Source organism: Tamandua tetradactyla, chromosome 3 (assembly GCF_023851605.1).
Source record: "Tamandua tetradactyla isolate mTamTet1 chromosome 3, mTamTet1.pri, whole genome shotgun sequence".
NCBI classification, from domain to species: domain Eukaryota; kingdom Metazoa; phylum Chordata; class Mammalia; order Pilosa; family Myrmecophagidae; genus Tamandua; species Tamandua tetradactyla.
The window spans coordinates 47,881,888-47,904,178 of record NC_135329.1 but is presented as its reverse complement, the minus strand read 5'-3'; the positions used below and the strand labels follow the sequence as shown (position 1 = coordinate 47,904,178).

Genomic DNA, 22,291 nt, shown 5'->3' with positions numbered 1-22,291 from the left:
TATAGGCACTCAGCCCAGTTTAGGAAGGGGAGCTGCAATGACAAGGACAGGGCAGAGACCAGAAACCCCATGCAATCGGTAGAAGACCTAAAAGAGTGGCACAAACAGACATTTGCACACTGATATTCAAGCAGCATTATTCACAATCGTCAAAAGATGGAAACAATCCAAGTGCCTATCAACAGACAAGTGGATTAACAAAATGTGGCATATACATACGATGGAATATTACGCAGCAGTTAAGACAAAATGAGATCCTGGAGCACATGACAAGATGGATAAGCCTTGAGGACATAATGCTGAGTGAAATAACCCAGACACAAAAGTAGACACTGTATGACTCCCCACTTTTATGACCAAGGTAAAGGTAAAATCAGAGGTTTATAATACAGAATATAGGGGACCTAGAGATACATAGAAGCTAGAGATGGGTAAACAGTTAGCTAATGAGGTTGAACTTAAATGTAAAGGAATAGATAAAAGTGAAGGCAGTTCACTAGTGGGTCTATAAGTATTATCATACTGAAGGTGAATATGACTGAAAGGGGTAGTATGGACCCATGTGTCCCACCGATTAACACTACAAATATAAATAATTTATTGTATGAACTACTTCAAAGGGATGAATCTCGTACAAAGAGTATATAATTTCGGGGTATAGGGGGAAACTGCTACTGTATGCTATGGTGTATGTTTAATAGGAAAACATCAACAGTACCACAGCAACAACAGAGGTATGTAATGGAGGGAGTAATAAGAGTTAAGGGGAGGTGTGGATTTTCTAGTTGGTGAGGGTATGTTTATTGGTTTATCTCTGTCTTGGAACAATGACATTATCTAAAATTGAGGGTGTAGATGGACTGTTGACTTTGGACATTGTTCTAGTTTGCCAGCTGCCGGAATGCAATATACCAGAAACAGAATGGCTTTTAAAAATTAATAAGTTGCTAGTTTACAGTTCTAAGGCCAAGAAAATGTCCCAATTAAAACAAGTTTATAGAAATGTCCAATCAAAGGTATCCATCCAGGGAAAGATACCTTGGTTCAAGAAGGCTGATGAAGTTCTGGGTTTCTCTCTCAAGTGAGAAGGCACATAGCGAACACAGTCAGGGCTTCTCTCTCAGCTGGAAGGGCACATGGCGAACACGGCGTCATCTGCTAGCTTTCTCTCCTGGCTTTCAGTTTCATGAAGCTCCCTGGGAGGCGTTTTCCTTCTTCATCTCTAAAGGTCGCTGGCTCTTGGACTCTGCTTCGTGGTGCTGCAGCATTCTCTGCTCTCTCTGAATCTCTTTCATTTTCCAAAATGCATCCTCATTTATAGGACTCCAGAAACTTATCAAGACCCACCCAAATGGGTGGAGACATGTCGTTGCCTAACTCAGTTTAACAACCACTCTTGACTAAATCACATCATCCAGGGAGATGATCTGATTACAGTTTCAAACTTACAGTATTGAATAGGGAATGGGATTTTGATTAAAACATGGCTTTTCTAGGGGACACACATCCTTTCAAACCAGCACAGACCTTACACATGATGCCCAATGAATGCAGGTAGCTGAAGGATGCACTGACTGAGAAATAGATTGGCAAATGATGGTGTATACATATGATTAAATATCGTGCTGCTACAAAAAAGAAGCAAAGCTGTGAGCCGTGCAACATTGTAAATGAACCTGTGGGACACGTGGTGAGGCAAAATAAGCCAGAAACAAAAGAGCAAATATGGTATGGCCTCAGTTGGAAAATACTTATAAGAAAATAGGAGCCTGGATTTTAGGCTCTTATTGCAGTCACATTTAGTCTGGAGTGGTAATTGTTATTTCTGGATTTTGAGAGGCTCTTCTATATATGTATAACCTGGTATTTAGAGATAAGAATGAAGCAGATCAGGTCAGGATTAAGATAATTGAGAATACAGGAGTATTGTCTGTATTTTAGAACTTCATACATTCTTTGATAACAAGGGAAGAAACACTTATTTTGGCTAGAACCTACATTTTCTGTAGCACTTAATCTAACTCAACTTGTTTGGATAGATCATTTAAACAATCCACACTCAGGGAGAGCCCAGAATAAGAATGAGTATTAATGTAATGTAATGTATTACATTATTAATGTATTAATGTAATGCCTAGATACATCCCAGGGTACATGAAGCAGAAAATCAAAAAGTATTGGTCAAGTTCCTTGAGGGATGGGAGAAAATATATAAAACTATCAAACTTTACCACCAGGGAAACTCCCAATACTGTGTCAAACATTAGGGATATCCAAATCAATAGGCTAAGCCCTTGATCTTGAGGCTTGTTCTTGTGAAGCTCATGTATGTGGCGGAGAAGCTTAGCTTACTGATAGGTATGCCTAAGAGTCACCTCTGGAGGATCTCTTTTGTTGCTCAGATGTGGCTTCTCTCTCTGTAAGCCCAACTCTGCTTACACTGTCCTTGTAAACGTAAATCATTGTCCTTGTGGGACATGACATCCAGAGGTGAAAGTCTCCCTGGCAGTGTGGGAGATAACTCCCAGGGATGAATCCAGCCCTGCCACCATAGGATCAACAATCTCGTCCTGACCAAAACAGGGAAAAGAAGTGTAACAAATTAGGTGTCAGTGGCTGAGAGAACTCAAATAGAGTTGAGAGGCTACTCTGGAGGTCACTCTTACGTAAGCTTCAGTTAGACATTGCTACTTATCATAGTTGCCAAACCACAACCAAAACCATTCCTGCCAATCCTAGAGAACACCTAGAATATTATATAAGATTCTACAAAGGTTCCATGTGCTAGGGTAACTTTCCAGAAACCTACAACATCCAGATGGGTACCTGGACCAGATTAAGTTCTGAAATGCAAAGGGGCCAGCCTCTCCAGACCATCAACTAGTCCCATCTCCCCATCCCTTACTACTGACAGCCCTTCCAACATGAAAAAGTTAGAATGGGCATAGTCCAAAAACCCCTAAAGAGTGGGAGAAAGATCAAAGGTCATGCTGAAGTTACACAGAGAAGTTAGGGTTTAATAAATGACTATGATTGCTGAATCACTGTATTGATACTATGTGTAGTCTCCAGTATCTTAGAGCAGTTAGAAGTCAAAACCTCAAATTGTGAAATTGTAATCCATACTAAACTCTGAAATCTGTTCTACAACTAATCGTTGCAATGTGCTTTGAAATTTATTGTTTTTGTATATATGTTATTTTTCACAAAAAAAGAAAAAAAACAGTCAATTGTGATGATAAATGCACAGCTATATGATGATATTGTGAGCCACTGAGTATACATGTTGGATGATTACATAGTATGTAAATAAAAAAAAAAAAAAAAAAAAGCGTTATACTTCATGGGCTTTCCTGATGGGAATCCTGCCAAATTTAATCAGTGGGAAGGGTGAAAGGGAAGGGACCATTAAGGAAACAAGGACAAGAAAGGCAGTGCAAAAGCCAGATGAAAAAAAAAAATGTGTGCACTGGCACACATTTAGATGTACCAGCAGGCTAAAATATCTCTGGATATGCCCTCTGACAAGACCAATGAGAGCTAAATTCTAGTATTTTTACCATTGACATTTTGCTGCTTTAAGTTCTTATCTTTTTTAGTATTTTTAATTTTTTTCACTTTTTAAATGAATAAGTCTCATATAAACAATTCTCCAACTTCCTTTTCTGGTTCTGAAAATTCCTGAACTATGTTTTCCCTATATTCTTCATGTGATGCTACTCTAAGACATAAAAGTCAGGCAACAAATTTTTTTTTTAATTCAACTTTTATCCCACAGGAATAGGAGTTTTCATAAGGCACCAGTGGGTGAGTAATTTGGGGAAAAAATTCAGATGTGTGTTCAAAATCTCATACAGAATAAACAGCCTAAAGAGTAGGAATGGCTGAGAGAGAAACCTATCAATAGGAAGATCTACCAAATGGTTGGTTGACATCTTAAGAACTTGATGCACAGAAAATTAATACAGGAACTATTCTTTGTTATAATCTTAAATTTTCTGGAAAATAACTCTGCATTTTCATTCAAAGTAAACCTTAAAGTTTCTCTTTTTTATCCTGGAAATGAAAAGTTTCTTTGAAGGATGATACACAACTAATAAGACACATTTGTTCATCTAGCATGTTTGTGATAAGTGAAAGTTAAAAGTATCTTAGGAACTACTTTTAGTTAAAATTTTTGCTCACCATGAGGTTTCCAAAGCAACCATTGTAAACTGCAAGAGCTTTGGAAACACAAAAAAACACACTATCTCATGACTGGTCTACATGCTCTACACATGTAAAGGGTGCTTCCTAATTACTTGCTGACTGACTGAACGTCCTACTTATTTCCCAGTTAGCCATCTGGACCCATTGTTGTGGTGGTACATAATAGAAGCTTCAAAGCTATGAAGGTGGCTATCACAAAGTCTATATCTTTCACTCATAAACAGAGTCTCTTTATCTGATTTTATCCAGATTAAAGTAGTCAGAATTTTAAGATGTGTATCTCAGCTTAAGAATTACTGGCAATTGGGGCAGGATAATAATTTTTTTTTAAACTTTTTTTTATTAATTAAAAAAAATTAACAAACAAAACATTTAGATATCATTCCATTCTACATATACAATCAGTAATTCTTAATATCATCACAGAGTTGCATATTCATCATTTCTTAGTACATTTGCATCGATTTAGAAAAAGACAACAGAAAAAGAAATAAAATGATAATAGAGAAAAAAAAAAACTATACGTACCATATCCCTTACCCCTCGCTTTCATTTACCACTATTTCAAATTGAATTTATTTTAACATTTGTTCCCCCTAGTATTTATTTTTATTCCATATGTTCTACTCTTCTGTTGATATAGTAGCTAAAAGGAGCATCAGACATAAGGTTTTCACATTCACAGAGTCTCATTGTGAAAGCTATATCATTGTTCAATCTTCATCAAGAAACACGGCTACTGGAACACAGCACTACATTTTCAGGCAATTACCTCCAGCCTCTCCACTACATCTTGAACAACAAGGTGATATATACTTAATGCATAAGAACAACCTCCAGGATAACCTCTCGACTCTGTGTGGAATCTCTCAGCCATTGACACTTTGTCTCATTTTACTCTTCCCCCTTTTGGTCGAGGAGGTTCTCTCAATCCCTTGATGTTAATTCTCAGCTCATTCTAGGGTTTTTCTCAGTCCTTTGATGCTGAGTCTCAGCTCATTCCAGGATCTTTGTCCCACGTTGCCAGGAAGGTCCACACCCCTGGGAGTCATGTCCCACGCAGAGAGGGAGAGGGTGGTGAGACTGCTCATCATATTGGCTGGAGAGAGAGGCCACATCTGAGCAACAAAAGAGGCTCTCTTGGGGGTGACTCTTAGGCCTAAATTTTAAGTAGACTTGACCTATCCTTTGTGGGGTTAAGTTTCACGTGAACAAACCCCAAGACTGGGGGCTCAGCCTATAGCTTTGGTTGTCCACACTGCTTATGCGAATATCAAGAATTCAACTTGGGGAAGTTGAATTTCTCCCCATTCTCACCATTCCCCGAAGGGGGCTTGCAAATACTTTTCCAGTCACTGATCAAATCATTCTGGGATTCATCAGGGGATCACTCCGGACAAACCAACAAAATCTCATGTGCTACCTGAGATTCCAAGTACTTATGACATTCAATCAAACTATCTACATGAGTTATATTAGGAAATGCTCTAGTCAAAATCTAAATTTTGTAACAAATAAACATTTTTTGCTTTAGTCTCACACATAAGGTGACATTTTAAAGTATTAATTATCATCTATTTTCAGCACCCTGCAATAATGACATTCCTTTGTTCTTCCTCATGCCAAAACATTTTTAAAATTTGTACATTGTACATTTCACTATTATTATACACTCTAGGCATTCCTAGATTATACCATCTCTATCTTTAACATCTATCTTTCTTTCTGATTTCATTTATGTCCCCAGCCCTCCTCCCTCTATGGGGCAGGATAATTTTTTATTGTGGGATACTACCCAGCCATTGAAAGATACATAGCATTTTTGGCCCTACCAATCATCATTTGCTCTCTCTAGGACCTCTCCTCCTTTTTTTCTCTACAGCCCTTTTGATAATCAAAATGAAACAACTCTATAAATTTCCAAATGTGCCCTAGGATCTTTGAGCCTGAATACATTTTTGGGAACCACTAAGCTATGTAACTTCCTTTGGCAATCCTTCAGTTTTCTCATGAACTACAATCAGTTTTCTCATGAATTCAATCAGAGAATTGAAAAGGAATAGTCAAAGGTTGGATGCACTGATAAAGGAAAAACAGCAGAGAGTACAAAGACCCTAAGAAGGGAGGGAAGGGAAGAAACAATAAGCGAAAACTTAAGCCATCTTGGGGATTTACGGTATGAAGGGAGGGCTGAGGTGAAGAATGAGTAAGAATTCAATGAAAAAGAAATCAAATCCTAAACATTCAAATATCCCCTTAAATCACAGTCAAATCCCTGGTATTCATTAAATAGGCCCTGCAAAGGTTAAATTATGTCCATTACATTCTGTTTAAGAAGGCAGGGAAATATGCTTATTACAATACCCGGTAAATTTTAAGCCCCCAGTTTAATAAGTGAATATTCTGAAAAGCTTGTTATGTCAAATATCCAAAATCTAGAAAAAATTAATGAACTGATCTAATTTTTTTTTCCCTAGGGAATTCAGCACTCACAAGACACAGTACTCCATCAATCAAATAAAAAGAGTCATATTCACGCAACTGAGTATACTATCAAGAAACAGCTGCTGAAGCTTATTGGTTCTTCTTTCACTTGCATGAAAAAGGGTACAGGATATGAGGCAGGTGAACTGGAGATATGGAGCATTCCCACATACCATACAACACAGAAAGTGCTAATCCTATCTGCAATCCTGGTATAATCAATTAAAATGCGATAGGCAAATAAATTAACTTTTCTACATATTTATATACTTACAAAAGTTTATCATACTATACATACTATTTTATATGTTGCTTTTAAAAAGTAACAATAAAATGTAAATCTCATTAAACTATTCTGTGACAATATCATTTTTAACTTCTACATAAATACTTCAGTGTAAAGATGAAATGAGTCAAGTGTACTCAACCAACCACCTAACAATGCACTTTCAGATTTGTTCAAATTTAGGTCCCATCAGGATTGCCTGAGACAGGCTACTTTCCCACACTTTAATAAACACTGGATAATTATAAACAAACAAACACTAATTAAAAAGATGGAAAGTAGAAATACTTGTTTTAATTTGATTGTCTTTGATTATTAGAGAATGAACTTTTTTATTTTCATTTACTATATACAATATTTATACATTTTTGTGATTTGCTATTTTTTTCAGCCATTCATATCTTTCTTATTGACTCTATAAATACTCCTTCTACATCAAGTATATGTAATACAAGTATGCTTTTCCAGATTTAAAAAGAGAATGGACTAAGTGGGCCACGGTGGCTCAGCAGGCAGAGTTCTCTACTGCCGTGCTGGAGACCCGGATTCAATTTCCGGAGCTCAAATTTTACAAATAAATCAGTCATATAAAGTTTAAAACCACTTCAGAGAATTATGGTGTAATTAACTACCTGGCTGGTATTTATTTCTAAGTGTGATGGTTTGAAGCTGTATATGCCCCAGAAAAAAATGTTCTAAAATTTATCCATTCTTGTTGGTGTAAACCCATTATAAGTAGAGCCTTTTAAGGAGGTTACTTCAGTTAAGGTGTGTCTTACCTCAATCAGGTTGGGTCTTTGTATTAGTTAGGGTTCTCTAGAGAAACAGAATCAACAGAGACACTTGCAAATATAAAATTTATAAAAGTGTCTCATGTGACCACGGGAATGCAGAGTCCAAAATCCACAGGGAAAGCTGTGAAGCCGACAATTACGATGGAGGGTCTGGACGAACTCCACAGGAGAGGCTTGCCGGTAGAAACAGGAAGAAAGCCTGTCTCTTCTGAATCCTCCTAAAAAGGCTTCCCGTGATTAGATTAAGCATCACTCATTGCAGAAGACACTCCCCTTTAGCCGATTACAAATGGAATCAGCTGTGGATGCAGCTGACATGATCATGACCTAATTCTATGAAATGTCCTCATTGCAGCAGACAGGCCAGCATTTGCCCAACCAGACAAACAGGTACAACTTGGCCAAATTGACACACATGTCCCTGACCATGACAGTCTTAATCCTCTTAATGGAGTCATTTTTAAAAAACAAATTTCACGTTTTGACAGTGTATGTATCTGTATCTATATCTATATCTATCTATCTATATATTTAAATTTGTTTAATTGTGAAAAATAACATATATATATATATATATATATATATAAAGCAATAAATTTCAAAGCATACCACAACACTTAATTATAAGACTTCAGAGTCTTATAATTATAATTATAAGATTTCAGAGTCTGGTATGGGTTACAATTTAATGCAATCTTTTATAGAAAATGAATTTCAGACAGAGAGAGAAAGCCACAGGAAGCATAAAGGTGAAAGGGAACCAAGAAGACAAGGAAGAGCCCAGGAGATGCTGGCATGAGCCTTGCTCTGTGACAAAAGAACCAAGGATCACAGCAGCTAGCCCCAGAAAGCCAGAATCTTTGGCGACAAAGCACTGACTTGATGATACCTCAATTTGGACATTTACCAGCCTTAAAATGGAGTGAATAAATTCCCATTGTTCAGACCAATCCATTTCATGGTATTTACTTGAGCAGTCTACGAAACTAAAACACTAAGTCTCTTAGTAATATCTTAAATACATTATATTAGGGAAATCAACAGAGCTCCAAAATACCTAGTGACATAAATACATAGACTCTCACAATCATAATCTTAGGTTATACTGGAAAATAAGGATTTTTCAATTCTTTCAAAGGCATTATATATATATATATTTTTTTTTACCAAAAATATTAAAAGGGATGGGATCTGAACACAGAATTATCTAATTAAATTAACAAACTTTCCACTAGGAAAATTCCTTTAAAAATATTCTATATCTCACCTGAATGTTGTCAAACTTTAAGCCTGGCATGGTGAGATTCTCCTTGTCTATGAACACTGTGCTGTACTGCTGAGTAGCTACTGAAATCAAAACATTTCTGGTTCCCTCACTAGGAAGCCATGCATCATTTCTGCGGTCCATTTCACTCATGTTCAGGGCTGTGGCAAAGGGGTCATCGCTTCCTGCAAATACAGCCTGTATCTGTGAAAATGGTTTTGGAGACTGAGAAATTTCTGGAGAAGCTGTAGAAATATCTGATTCTGATCTTTCAATCCCTGCAGAGTATGAATGATCAGCAGAATCTGGGGATTTTTTTCCTACTGGAGTAGTGAGCGAAGACAGCTTTTCTGGAACTGAAGAGCCTGCATTAGGATTACTGACAGAAATGAAAGTGGAAGTAGTAAATGAATCAAAGAAGTCTGAAGCCAAGGAATTCGTATTGGTCGTATCTCCAAAAAACTTACTCAGGCTGGGACTTGGCTGAACCACCTGAGGAGGTGTCTTGGCTGATGTTTCACTTGCACTGCTGAAACTGGGAGATTTTACCATCTGAGACTCAAAGCCATCATGCAGAAACAAATGAGGCTGGGAATTAGTTGTATTTGATTGGCTGAAAATGGTACAGACTGGGATAGGCTCATCTTTAGAAGACTGACTAGAAGATATTTCTGAAATCTGTTCTGGGTTAGTTTTTTCATCACTTGGGGCTGAGTTCAATGCATCTTCATTTTCAAATACGGGCATGCCTTTAATTACTTCTTGCGTTGGGTCGTCTTTCAAAGAGGCTCTGCTATCAGAGGTGATGTCAGAGACATCCTTAGGTGTATCATCATGATCCGTTTCACTGTCATTACTCAGAGTATCAGTTTCTTCTTTACCTATGGTATTTTCCGATCTGTGATCAGCTTTGCCTTCCACAGGCTCTACAACCTCCTGCAAACAACCAAGGTCGCCCACATCATCTTCGCTATTATTCGGAGAGTCAGAAATAAGGACACTCTCCATCATGTGCTCATTAAGCTTATCTATGAAATTAGTAGAATCTTCTGATATGGTCTCATTCTCTTCAGACCCAAATTCATCTCCACCAAGATCAATGGTTTCCTCATGAAAAAGAAGTTCCCCTTGTTCTTGAGTTACTGGCTGAATGATATTCTCAGTTCCCACCTCAGCTGGAGGAGACTTCTCAGTCATATTTTGGTTAGTAGCTTGAGCATTTTCCATAGTTACCTGAAACAAAGACAAAAACGTATTAAACTCATCTTTGCATAAAAAAACAAAACTCTCACTATGTATTCAAGTTAATATTAATGTCATCTTATTAAAAATTGTCCTATTACTTTAAAATATTTATTGGTTATATATTTAAATGATTCAAAATTCAAAAGATTTCTACTTCTTCAACCTTTTTTTTTTCCTTTTGCATGGGCAGGCACTGGGAATCAAACCTGGGTCTCTGGCATGGCAGGCGAGAACTCTGTCAATGAGCCACCTTTGCCCACCCTCTCCAACCTTTTAAATACTACTCATTTGCTACAACTCAGGTGAAGCTCCCCCTCCGCCCCCGACTTACATGAGACTTCCTGACGCTCCAACCTCTAATATTCTCTTCAACACCCTTGAGCTTTTGTTGTTGCTTAATTCCAGGAATTTGAAACAGTGAGAAGGTATGGGCAAAAGATAAGCAAGTAGAAAAAGAAGAAAGTTAAGCAAAATGAATAAAAAAGGCATGCTCATTAAAGAGTGATTACTGAAATTGATGACTATAACAAAAATAGATAACATTTATGGAACATTTACAACCTGCTAGGTATTGTTCCAAGTGTCTTATATGCATTTTCTGATCTAGTTCTCAGAACTACTTATGATATGGTTACTAACATTTTCTTCTTTTGCAGAGGAAGGAACTGAGGCTGAGAAGTTATAAAGCTTGCTCAAAATCATACAGCTAGTAAATGGAGAAAGCAGCACCAGCTAAAGCTGAAATGTTGGGTTGAGGCTAGATGGTGAAGGGTCACAGGATGAGGCAAGGAGCTTGATTCCTAATAAAAAGTGCATTTGTTCGTTTTCTTAAAGAATTTCTTTTTTGGGGGTGGTGATGATTGTGGTACAAAAGTTACTTTATGCAGTTCTATTCTCACAGTGAATAAATTCAATTAAGGAAATCTAGGAAAATATGATAAAATATGAAGGGTTCCCCCTCCTCCCTGCAACTGAGAAATCAGGATTTAAGGGATGATTTTGATTACTGAAATCATTATACAGATATTTCCTTTTGCTTTCTGGTGCACTGGAGTAAATGGAGGGAAACTCCTGAAATCTCTAAATTGTAATCCAGCTGCCTTGATCTCCGATAATGATTGTATAGTCCCTAATCTTCTGCCCCTGTGATTGTAAAAACCTTGTGAGTAATCTTCATTTGTACCCCGTTACCCAGTTTTTCACCTCCAGAGTCTTGTAACTACTAAAGACAGCCCAGAACTAACCCACCCCAAGTCCAAAGTTATCTGATAACTGAGACAGGATCTAATCAAAGTGGGCCCACCTGACACGGGCAGTAGCTTAGACTTTAACTTACAAGTGACCTATACCTCATTCTGCCATTTTCTTACATCAATTCTGTGACTAAGCATGTAATCAATCTGTGTATGCTCTATACTTAGATCACCTCTAATTACATCCTCTGGGGCCACTGTGCTCATTTTCCTAAACCCTGCACATTTTTTCTCTAATAAAACTACCAGAATTGGAAAGTTCGGGGAGACAGATTTTGGGCTGCTAGGCCATCTGCTCTCCTACTATGCACCTAGTAACAAACTCTTTCTCTCTTTGAAACCCTGATGTTTCAAGAATTGGTTATTGAGCATGTCAGTCAAAAGAATCCATATCCTTTGTCTGGTAACATCCCCAGAAAAACAGTACTTTTTTGACCTTTAAAATTAGCTGATCTCTCGATAAGGTCATTTTTTTTCTACCAAGACTTCCATCACAGTTTTCCAAATCAGCTTTTTTCTTCTTTCCCTTTCAGACCCTGGATCACCAGAGATTGAAAACAATACTGTAAAGTAGATAATCAAAAAAACACTTTGGGGAACTTTCTTGTTCAGCATAAATCGGTTATTAGTTTTCCACTTCTTGTACAATAATAATAATACAATAATATTAGCTACAAATGAGACAAAAATTTTTAAAAATTTAATTTATAATTTTTAAAATAATTTAATTATAAATACATATGCACCAAATGGCACAGCCCCAAATATATGAAGCAAATATTGACAAATCGGAAGGGAAAAATTGTTCTACATTAATAGTAGGATACTTCAATACATCTCTTACAATTATGGATAGGACATCTAGACAGAAGAGTAAAAGAAATACAAGACTTGAATGGTACACCAAACCAAGTAGACCTAACATATATGTTCTATATATATATATATATATATATATATATAGAACCGTTCTTCACCCAACAACAGCACAATACTAATCTTCTCTAGGGCACATGGATCATTCTGTAGGATAGACCATATGTTACATCACAAAACAAGTCTTGATAAATTAAAAAACATTTAAATCATACAAGGCATCTTTTTCCAGCCACAACGGAATGAAGCTAGAAATGAGTAAAAGAGGGAGAACTAGAAAATTCACAAACATGTGGAAATTAAACAATGCACTCTTAAACAACCAATGGGTCAAGGGAGAAATCACAAGGGAAATTAGGAAGTAACGTGAGGCAAATGAAAACAAAATCACAACATATGAAAACTTATGTGACGCAGTAAAGGCAGCGCTGAGAGGGAAATTTATAGCTGAAAATTTTTGCAATAAAAAAGATGTCAAATCAGAGATCTAATCTCATAACTGGAGGATTCAGAAAAGGAAGAGCAAACTAAACTCACAGAGAGCAGAAGGAAGGAATTAACAGTGAATAGAGTAGAGATAAATTAAATATAATATAAAAATACAATAATCAAGATAAATGAAAACATAAAATACAATAATCAATGAAATAAAAATTATTTGAAAAGAGCAATAAAATTAATGACCTCTATCTAGATTGACATAGAAAAAAAGGGAGGATGCAAAAAAACAAAAATAAAAAATGAAAGAGAAGACATGACTACCAATCTCACAGAAATAAAAAGGATTATAAGAGCATACTATGAACAATGGTACACCAACAAATAAGACAATCTAGATGAAATGGAAAAATCCTAGAAACATACAAACTACCCTCCACTGATTTAAGAAGAAATAGAAGATCTTAACAGACCAATAACAAATAAAAAGATTCAATAAGTAATCAAAAACGTCCTGACAGAGAAAAGCCCAGAACCACACAGCTTCATCAGTGAATTTTACCAAGCATTCTAAGAAGAAGTGACATCAGTCCTGATCAAACTTTTTCAAAAAACTGAAAAGGAAGGAACACCTTTTAACTCATTCTATGAAGCCAACATCACCCTAACACTGAAGACAAATAAAGATACCGCAAAAGAAGACTGAAAACCCTTATGAATACAGAAGCAAATATCTTCAACGAAATATGATCAAATAGAATCCAACAGCACATTACAAATATTATACACTGTGCCGGTATGAAAGAATGCATGTACCCTAGAAAAGTCATGTTTTAATCCTAATCCCATTTTGTAAAGGCAGCCGTTTCTTCTAATCCCTATTCAGCATTGTATGTTTGAAACTGTAATTAGATCATCTCCCTGGAGATGTGATTTAATCAAGAGCGGCTGTTAAACTGGATAAGGTAGAGGCATGTCTCCACCCATTTAGGTGGGTCTTGATTAGTTTCTGAAGTCCTATAAAAGAGGAAACATTTTGGAGAATGGGAGATTCAGAGAGATCAGAGTGGAATGACATAGGCATGAGAAGCAGAGCCCACTAGCCAGTGACCTTTGGAGATGAAGAAGGAAAACGTCTCCCGGGGAGCTTCATGAAACAGGAAGCCAGGAGAAGAAGGTAGCAGATGATGCCATGTTTGCCATGTACCGTTCCAGATGAGAGAGGAACCCTGACTGCGTTCACCATGTGCCTTTCCAGATGACAGAGAAACTCTGACTGTGTTTGCCATGTGCCTTCTCACTTGAGAAAACTTGAGCTTCATTAGCGTTCTTGAACCAAGGTATCTTTCCCTGGATGCCTTAGATTGGACATTTCTATAGACTTGTTTTGATTGGGACATTTTCTCGGCCTTGGAACTGTAAACTAGCATCTGACTAAATTCCCCTTTTTAAAAGCCATTCCGTTTCTGGTATATTGTATTCTGGAAGCTAGCAAACTAGAACACAGCCCTCTCTGCAGAAATGGAAAAGCTGAACATCAAATTTATAGGGAAGGGTAAGGGACCCTAATTAGAGGAAAACATCTTGAAAAAGGAAGTTGGAGAACTTCCAGTTCCTAAAACTTATTACAAAGGTATAGTAATCAAAAGAGAATAGTACTGGCAGAAAGACAGACACAGAAACCAATGGTATCAAATTAAGAATTCAGAAATAAACCCTAACATCTATAGCCAATGTATCTTTGGCAAGGGTGTCAAGTCAGCTCAGTGGGGAAAGAATGGTCTCTTCAGCAAATGGGTGCTGGGCAAACTGCCTATCTGTATACAAAAGAGTGAAGGTAGCCCTCTATCTCCAATTAAATCCAACAAAGATTATCTCAAGATGGATAAAACATCTAAATATAAGAACCAAAACTATAAAACTCCTACAATAAACATAAAGAAGCATTCTGAGGACCTTGAATTAGGCAGTGTTTTTTTAACCTTTTACACCTAAAGCCTGTGCAACCAAAGAAAAAGTAGACAAACGACACCTTCAACAAAATGAACCTCTTTTGTGTATCAAAGAACTTTTTCATGAACGTAAAAGGATAACCTACACAACTGAAGAAAATATTTGGGAACCACATATCTGACACAGGTTTAATATCCAGAATATATAAAGAAATCTTACAACTCAACAACAAAAAGATAAACAACCCAAGTTAAAAATGGGCAAAAGACTCAAAAAGGCATTTCTCCAAAGATGATATACAAACGACCAATAAGCACATGAATAGATATTCAACATTTTTGGCCACTAGGGGAATACAAATAAAAACCACAATGAGATTCCATTTCAAACCCACTAGAATGACCATTACTAAAAAAATGGAAAGTAAGTGTTGGAGAGGGTGCAGAGAAATAGAAACACTCATTCATTGCTGGTGAGAATGTAAAATGATGCAGGCATTGCGAAAAAACAGTTCCGCAGTTCCTCAGAAAGTTAGGTGTAGAATTACAATATGACCCGGCAATCCCATTTGTAGGAAAGTACCCAAGAGATTTGAAAGCAGGAACTCAAACAGTTATTTGCACACAGATAATCATAGCAGCAGCATTCTCAATTGCTAAAAGATGGAAGCAACCCAAGTCTCCACTAACAGACAAATGGAAAAAAAATGTGCTATATCCACACAATGGAATAATATCCAGCCTTAAAAAGGAATGATGTGGGCGGGCCACGGAGGCTCAGCAGGCAGAATTCTAGCCTGCCATGCCAGAGACCTGGTTCAATTCCCAGTGCCTACCCATTAAAAAAAAAAAGAATGATGAACCATGAAAACATGCTGAGTGAAATAAACCAGTTACATATGGACAAATATTATATGATTTCACGCACGTAAAATAATAAGAATAAGCAAATTCATAGACTAAGCAACTAAAAAGTTATCAAGGGCTGGGGGAGGGAATGGGGAGTTAATACTTAATCAGTAAAGTTTTCGTTTCGGATGACGGAAAACTTTTGGCAATGGATGGTGGCGTGGGAAGACTTGGGTTAGCATATATATACAAAAGTTACCATGTAATGAATACACATTATGGAACAAATATTTCACGTCTTATTTAATCTTCATGACAAACTTTAAAAGTACTGTTATTTCTTCCAATATACAGAAGAGAAAAATCAGTGATTTGCCCAAACTAATACTGCAAATCCTGATTTCACTGGATTTAAACCTGTTTTCCTGACTATGCACTTTTCTGGGTGATGGGACAGCTCTGCTTTCCTTGCAAGTTTGCTATGACAGAAGGTAATCTAGAGCAGCAGGGGTGAGACAGTATAAGAACTAAATGAAGAACTGGAATAACCGTCTGAGCCCAGAGTTGCTACTAAGAGAAGTGGCCTTTGAAACATTTTTTAGATCTTATTTTCCTCATCTGAAAATCGAGATAATGAGATTAAATACTAACAGATTCACAGGCACTGTGCAAACTGTCAAGAGCTGCACACATATAAGCACAACAATTACAATTTTTTTTGGGGGGGTGCGTGGTCTGGAAATCAAACCCAGGTCTCCAACGTGGAAGCCAAGCATTCTACCACAGAACCACCAATGCACTCTAATAATTACAATTTTAATGATAAAGCAGAATGGAAACACATCTTCCAAACTGTGGAGATCCTGTTACAAATCACAGAATGTAAGAACTGAGAACCAGAATGGATAATGCTGCTACTATATTATTCTTTTTGCATCTGCCCCTCTCCCCCCATGCCAAAAACATACAGAGGGCCTGGTTCATTGTCTGCTATTCAATACTATTTTCTGAATTTATGAACAGAAGCAAGGAGTAAAGTATTTGAATACGAAGACATTGAATCTTCAAGCAGCCCTAAAAGGTAGAAATGGTAGGTCCAAAGAAATTCTTCCTTGGTGTTAAAACTTTTTAAGTGAAACACACACACACACACACACACCCTTTGATATTTATGCTTCTTCTTAGATATTTTTTCAGTCTTCACAGTATATATACTCTATAGATCAGTTCTGTTCCACATGGTGCTGTGGAAAGGTTCAGGTGGTATAATAGCCAACATTGACCTACTGACTGAAATGCTTTTATATTAATTACCTCATTTTAACGTCATAACTACTGAGTTTAGTAGGGCAGGTGATTATTAACCTCTTTCCACAGAAGTATAAACTAAGATTAAGATAAATTAGGGGGCTAGCTCCAGGCTAAGCTGGTCAACTAGCATAATTGTTAGAAACCTTAATTCCAGACTCATTCTACTCTACTTCTCTTGGCTGCGTTTTGGTAATAACTCCTCACGTGTGTATCACTAACAATTTACAAACCGCCTTCATTTCATTTGACTTTCACTTTCATTTAAATAAAAGCAGGCTAGGAAGAAGTTCGTACACCAATTTTGCAGATATAGATGACTGAGGGAAGTCAAAGAGTGGAATAAAGCACATAAGCAATACCCCTCGATTGTACAGTTAGTTTAGCAAAGTAAGAGCTGCTCAAGAAGGCGGGGGGAATGATCCCCACCTCTCGGTCATAAGGAGTGACAAATGTCAACAAGATGGGGACAGCATCATTCCCTGCCCGAGCCACAGACTCCCTTTTTCAAACAGCTTCCTCACGTGGTGACTACCCTACCCAAAGCCCCTTTCTAGGAACGGAAGCTCTTTAGAGGAAAAAGATCCTACAAAGGCTGGGGGATAAGATTTGGCGAGGTCTCAAGCTCCTTAACATACTTGGACACAGCCCGATTTTGTACTTAGGGCCCCGGGCCTGAACCTCACCTGCCACCCGCCCACTTGGAGACTGGGGTGAAGGGTCACCTGTGGCCGTAACCAGGGTCCGGGAAGAAGGTGAAGGAGGCCAGGAAACGAGGGAATGAACCGAGGACCTTCCTGCGGCCTCTGCGCCTGCGCCTAAAACCCGCCCCACCCCACCCCCGTCTTGCTTCTGCGCATGCTCATGACAGGTGTTAGTGTCCAATACCCTTGCTGCCGGAAGCGTAGTGCGTTTCCGGGTTTGTGCGGCAGCCCGCCGGGATTTGTTAAAGTAGAAGGACCGTGCGGGGACTGCAATAGTGTGAATGGGGTTCCGAGGAGCTGTGGCGAGAGCAGACTCCAGCTCTGAGAGTGGCGAAGGGAAAATCCTGTTAGAATTAATCCCTTATCTAGCCTGATTGATTCTGAAACTCAGATGCTCTATTTTTATTACTGGCCAACGCACCTTAGAAGTATTTATTTCTAGGGATTTGTGTTCTTAGTTTCTACTTTTCTTTCTATACACCTGCATTACTTGTGTCATAACTGTAACCATAAAGATAGCAGTAATAATAATAGGTGTGTGGATTAAACCTAGCAGAATTACAATTCTGCACTCTTTTAGCACTCCAGTTTAATCTCGAACAAATGCAGGCGATTCTCACCATTGGGCTTCTCTTGCATGATACTTAATATGTCAAACACAAGTGCTAGGCGCAGGGATAAAAGTGAGCAAAAACTAGACCCAGCCATTTCTATTAGGGAGACTTAAAAGTAAAGGGAAAAATAGTTAAAAATCACACAAATGGAGGAGAATTTGGCGGTCCAGAAAACCCCGGGACAGCTCGGGTTAATGAAGGGGGTTCAGCTACGACGTGTTGTGATTCCATGCAATTCCTTTCCTGTCGTGCGAAGGGCATTGTCTAATGACCGGGCAGGATACTTGGGAGTGCTGTATAAGAGGGACAACCTCTCCACATGGACCATAACGAGTTTTAGTGGTAGAGCCCTCAGTTCTTGGAGATCTCTGGGTATATCATAGTCTTCTCTGTAGACTCCTATTTAGAGCAAATGCCTGGTCAAATACCGCAAGAGATGCGCGAAAGGCTTTCCTTCATTACCCAGTCATTGTGCAAACCGTTTGCAGACTTTGTACTAGGCGTTGAGGAAATGAATTAACCATGGTCCCTGATTTCAAGGATCTTAAAGAGCCTAATTGAGCCTGACAGATCAGGTTCGAATCTTCACTCATCAGCTTCAAAGTGTGACTTTAATTATGTTCCTTAATTCTGCAGTCTCGTCTGTAAAGTTGAAGTGTGGCACCTTACTCATTACGTTGAAGAGAAGATCTTTATGATAATACATATAATGCGTTTAGCCTAGAGCTCAGTAAATATCATTATCACATTAATAATTGTATTAATAAAGTTACAAAAACTAACAAACAAGCAAAGTGACAGTTATCACAGCATTAGAGTTTGATTCCTTCAAGGATGTTGCTGCAGGGAAGACTCAAAGGAGGTGGCATTTGAATGCGAGCCTTAAATCAGGGCTGTGGGCGTGGCGACATTGTAGATGCGGCAACGCGGCCCGCCTCCTAACGAAGCCTGTTCCCAAAGCACCTCCTCTTTCCGAGATACGCCGGATCGTCTTCTCTGATACCTCCCCAATCCTTGCTTCACCCCCATTTTCAACATTATTACAGTCTCCCTCGGCTTGAAGATGATGGGCGGATAAGCCTTGATGGTAAGCCGAAAGCGCATGCGTACAAATCAGTCGCGGGCGCCATTGGCTGAGGGGAAATGACGCCAGGAAGAAATTCAGGAAGTGAACCCCTACGGAAGCCGACGTGGGCCTCAAAGGCTCCTATTTTTCGAGTCGTTTTCTGGAGTGGGGGAAAGGAAAGCGAATGGGGTGGGAATGAATGGGTGCTGAGAGAACGCCAGCGTGTTGGGGACGTGCCCGTTCTAGTGAGGGGTACTTAGGTGTGTGAGCGACTGCAGGCTCACTAGCTTTGCTGCAGCATGGAGGATGATGCGCCGGTGATCTACGGACTGGAGTTCCAGGTGGGTCACTAGGACAGACAGTGCAGGTGTTGGCTTGGCCTGGCTGGTAACGGCCTTACAAGTTCCTACAGTATATCATGGTTTGCAGATCACTCTCGTATGCTTTTATGCCCCGACAACTGTGCGAGGGCTCGTGTTAGTCTCCTAATTCCCATTCTGCAGATGAGGAAACTGAGGTTTTAGGAAGCTAAACGATTTGATTATCCAGTGGTAGGGTCAGGACAGAATCCAGGTCCCATGATCCATCCGTGTATCAGGTTATTGGGACCTTTGGCTGGTCCTGGATATTATTAGACTTGACACAGCAGTTCTGCCTGTCTAGTTAAAACCGGCAATCTTAAGACTGCTAACTCCCTGCTTCCTTCCACCTTCTATAATGTCCTAAACATTGCTTCGGACTAACACTCATCATAGACTTTGTTGTGCTTATTTATTCACATGCCCACCTTTCCTTCTAGAATTTGAGTTCACAAAGGCAAGAATCCTGCCTTTTTTGTTGTTTTTGTTGCTAATTTTGAAATAATTTAAAATTTGCTGGAGTTGGAAAGACATGCAGGAAGTTCTTGTACATACTTCTAGCTGCTCCTATATTAACATATTACATAACTATGGCATGCTTATAAAAGTTTAGGGCTTAAGATTGATCTAACACTATTAACTAAACTACGGATTCTATTCAGATTTCACCTGTTTTTCCACTAATGTCCTGTTTCTGCTGAACCATGTCTTTTTCATCCTTTATTGTCCAGTGCCTATTCATTGTGACTGTCACATAGTAGGTCTTCAACCAATGTTTGTGAAATGAACTAATCTCCATAGTCTAAGCAGTGAAATGGGCATGCACATGGCAGCTTAGAAGGATATCAAGAGAGCCAGTGTGGATAGAGTCATGAGTTGGGGGAGAGGGGTATGAGATGAGATACAAGAAAGGTAAGGCTGGGATTGTGTTAGTGTCCTGTATTGGTTTTCATCTAATCACCAAATGGCTTTTGAGTACCTGTTATGCTTAAGGTACTGATGGATAGATATAGATAAATAATGCATGTTAAATGCGTAGTTAAAATATAAATTATCTTGGCTTTCAAATAGCTTACAGTTAGAGAGGCAGCAGTATTAAAAGCATGAACTCTACTGCAACTTCCTAGATTTAGATCCTGGCTCCAGCACTTACTAACTGTGTGACCTTGGGCAAAGAACCTGAGATTCAGTTTTCTTGCCCATGAAATGGGATAATAACAGTGTCTACCCCTATGGTTATCAGAAAAGTTAAATGAGTTAATACATTTAATTCAGGTACTTAGAACAGTTCTGACACATCATAAGCATTCAATAAATGTTCTGATTAGTATGAGAGAAATTTTTACAAATAAATTTTATACAAGGTAGTAAATGTCATATAATTAATAAAGTGACTTGCAGGGTTTGACAGCCGACTCTCACTTTCACTTAACTGGTGGTGCCTTAATAATGACTGGTTATTGAACACTTATTATGTGTTAGGCACTATACTTCACTCTGTACTATTAATGCTCACCACAATCATTTGGTAGATATCATTCCCATTTTACAGATGAAGAAACTGAGGTGTGGAGAAAACAAAGTTACTGTGCAAGACTGCTTATCAGATACACGTTAGAGCTGTGATTCTAACTTAGGTAGCCTTCAAACCCAAAATGACTTCAAAATCCCTTATGCACCAACATGTACTGGTTTCTCCTTAACAAAGTACATATCTGGGTACCTATGACGGGAGCATATGAGTACATATTAGGCTCCTTGATCATGCAGTACCTAAAGTGTACATCTTCTGCCACCATCACTTAATAACTTATTGATCTCCTCAAGAAATCTACTAAATAATGCTGGCTATTTTGATCTTTAGTATTTGACCTTTGAGGTTAATCAAAATTTATTTCCTGGGAAATGACAAATTGATGGCGTTGATCTGGCCTTGGAAGCCAAATATTTTATCTGCATTTCTTCCTTATCTTACAAGAAGTGGCTGATTTTTGCACTTATTAGAAAGCAGTGTGAATTCTTGAATTTAAAGAACCAACAGTGCAGGAAATATGAAAAGAACTGAAAATTATTATGGAGTTTTGGTTATGGAAATACTGACAAGGGCTCTTAAGGAACAGAAAAGAGTTTGTATTAAAAGATGTTGATTTTGTTACTGATTCTGAAGGTAATCAGGCATGGAAGGTAAATCAGCAGACTAATTTTGCAAATGAAAGACATAGGACCAATGCAGAGGGGAGTCATTAAAATAAAAAGAAAGTAGTGAGCAGATTGTTATTTATGGAGCACTTGGTATTAAATGAATGACATCTTGTCGCATAGGAAGAGAAATCAAAGTAATTCGTATAAGTCATTTAAGAAGTCAAATTTCTGAAAATCTGATTAACATTGGCAGGCCCTAAACACAGCATTCCCATATTATCTGATCCCCTAAGGCAACCACTTTCAATTTTTAAAGACTGTTTCTTGTAAGTATTTACTCACATGCTTTTATCTCTTGGACATTATTGACTGGATGTCATATTAGACGGAGATTTTTGGCTTTTTTACACTTTACACTTCCTTTAGACAGAGATTTTTAGCTTTTTTA

General features: G+C 38.2%; 2 protein-coding genes across 10 annotated transcripts in view; one reads left to right on the top strand and one right to left on the bottom strand.

The window, feature by feature from the left end:
• TRAPPC12 (trafficking protein particle complex subunit 12) overlaps nt 1-17,788 on the bottom strand; it is a 186,796-nt gene extending 169,008 nt beyond the window's left edge. Inside the window, exons 1-3 of one of the 6 annotated variants that reach the window (XM_077153081.1) lie at nt 17,645-17,782; nt 10,614-10,691; nt 9,041-10,270 (exon numbers count right to left, since the gene is read on the bottom strand). In XM_077153081.1, coding sequence (XP_077009196.1) covers nt 9,041-10,264 — 1,224 coding nt within the window. In that variant the 5' untranslated portion in view covers nt 10,265-10,270; nt 10,614-10,691; nt 17,645-17,782. Of the gene's footprint in view, nt 1-9,040; nt 10,271-10,613; nt 10,692-17,644 lie in introns of all 6 variants that reach the window. The other 5 variants (XM_077153082.1, XM_077153083.1, XM_077153080.1 and 2 more) reach the window with 5 other exon arrangements.
• A 1,443-nt stretch (nt 17,789-19,231) lies between these two features.
• The window catches only part of EIPR1 (EARP complex and GARP complex interacting protein 1), a 242,379-nt gene continuing 239,319 nt past the window's right edge, over nt 19,232-22,291 (top strand). For 3 of the 4 annotated variants that reach the window (XM_077153077.1, XM_077153071.1, XM_077153072.1), the window contains exon 1: nt 19,448-19,683. In XM_077153077.1, the coding sequence (XP_077009192.1) occupies nt 19,642-19,683 (42 nt within the window). In that variant the 5' untranslated portion in view covers nt 19,448-19,641. Of the gene's footprint in view, nt 19,364-19,447; nt 19,684-22,291 lie in introns of those variants that run through there. The other variant, XM_077153073.1, reaches the window with a different exon arrangement.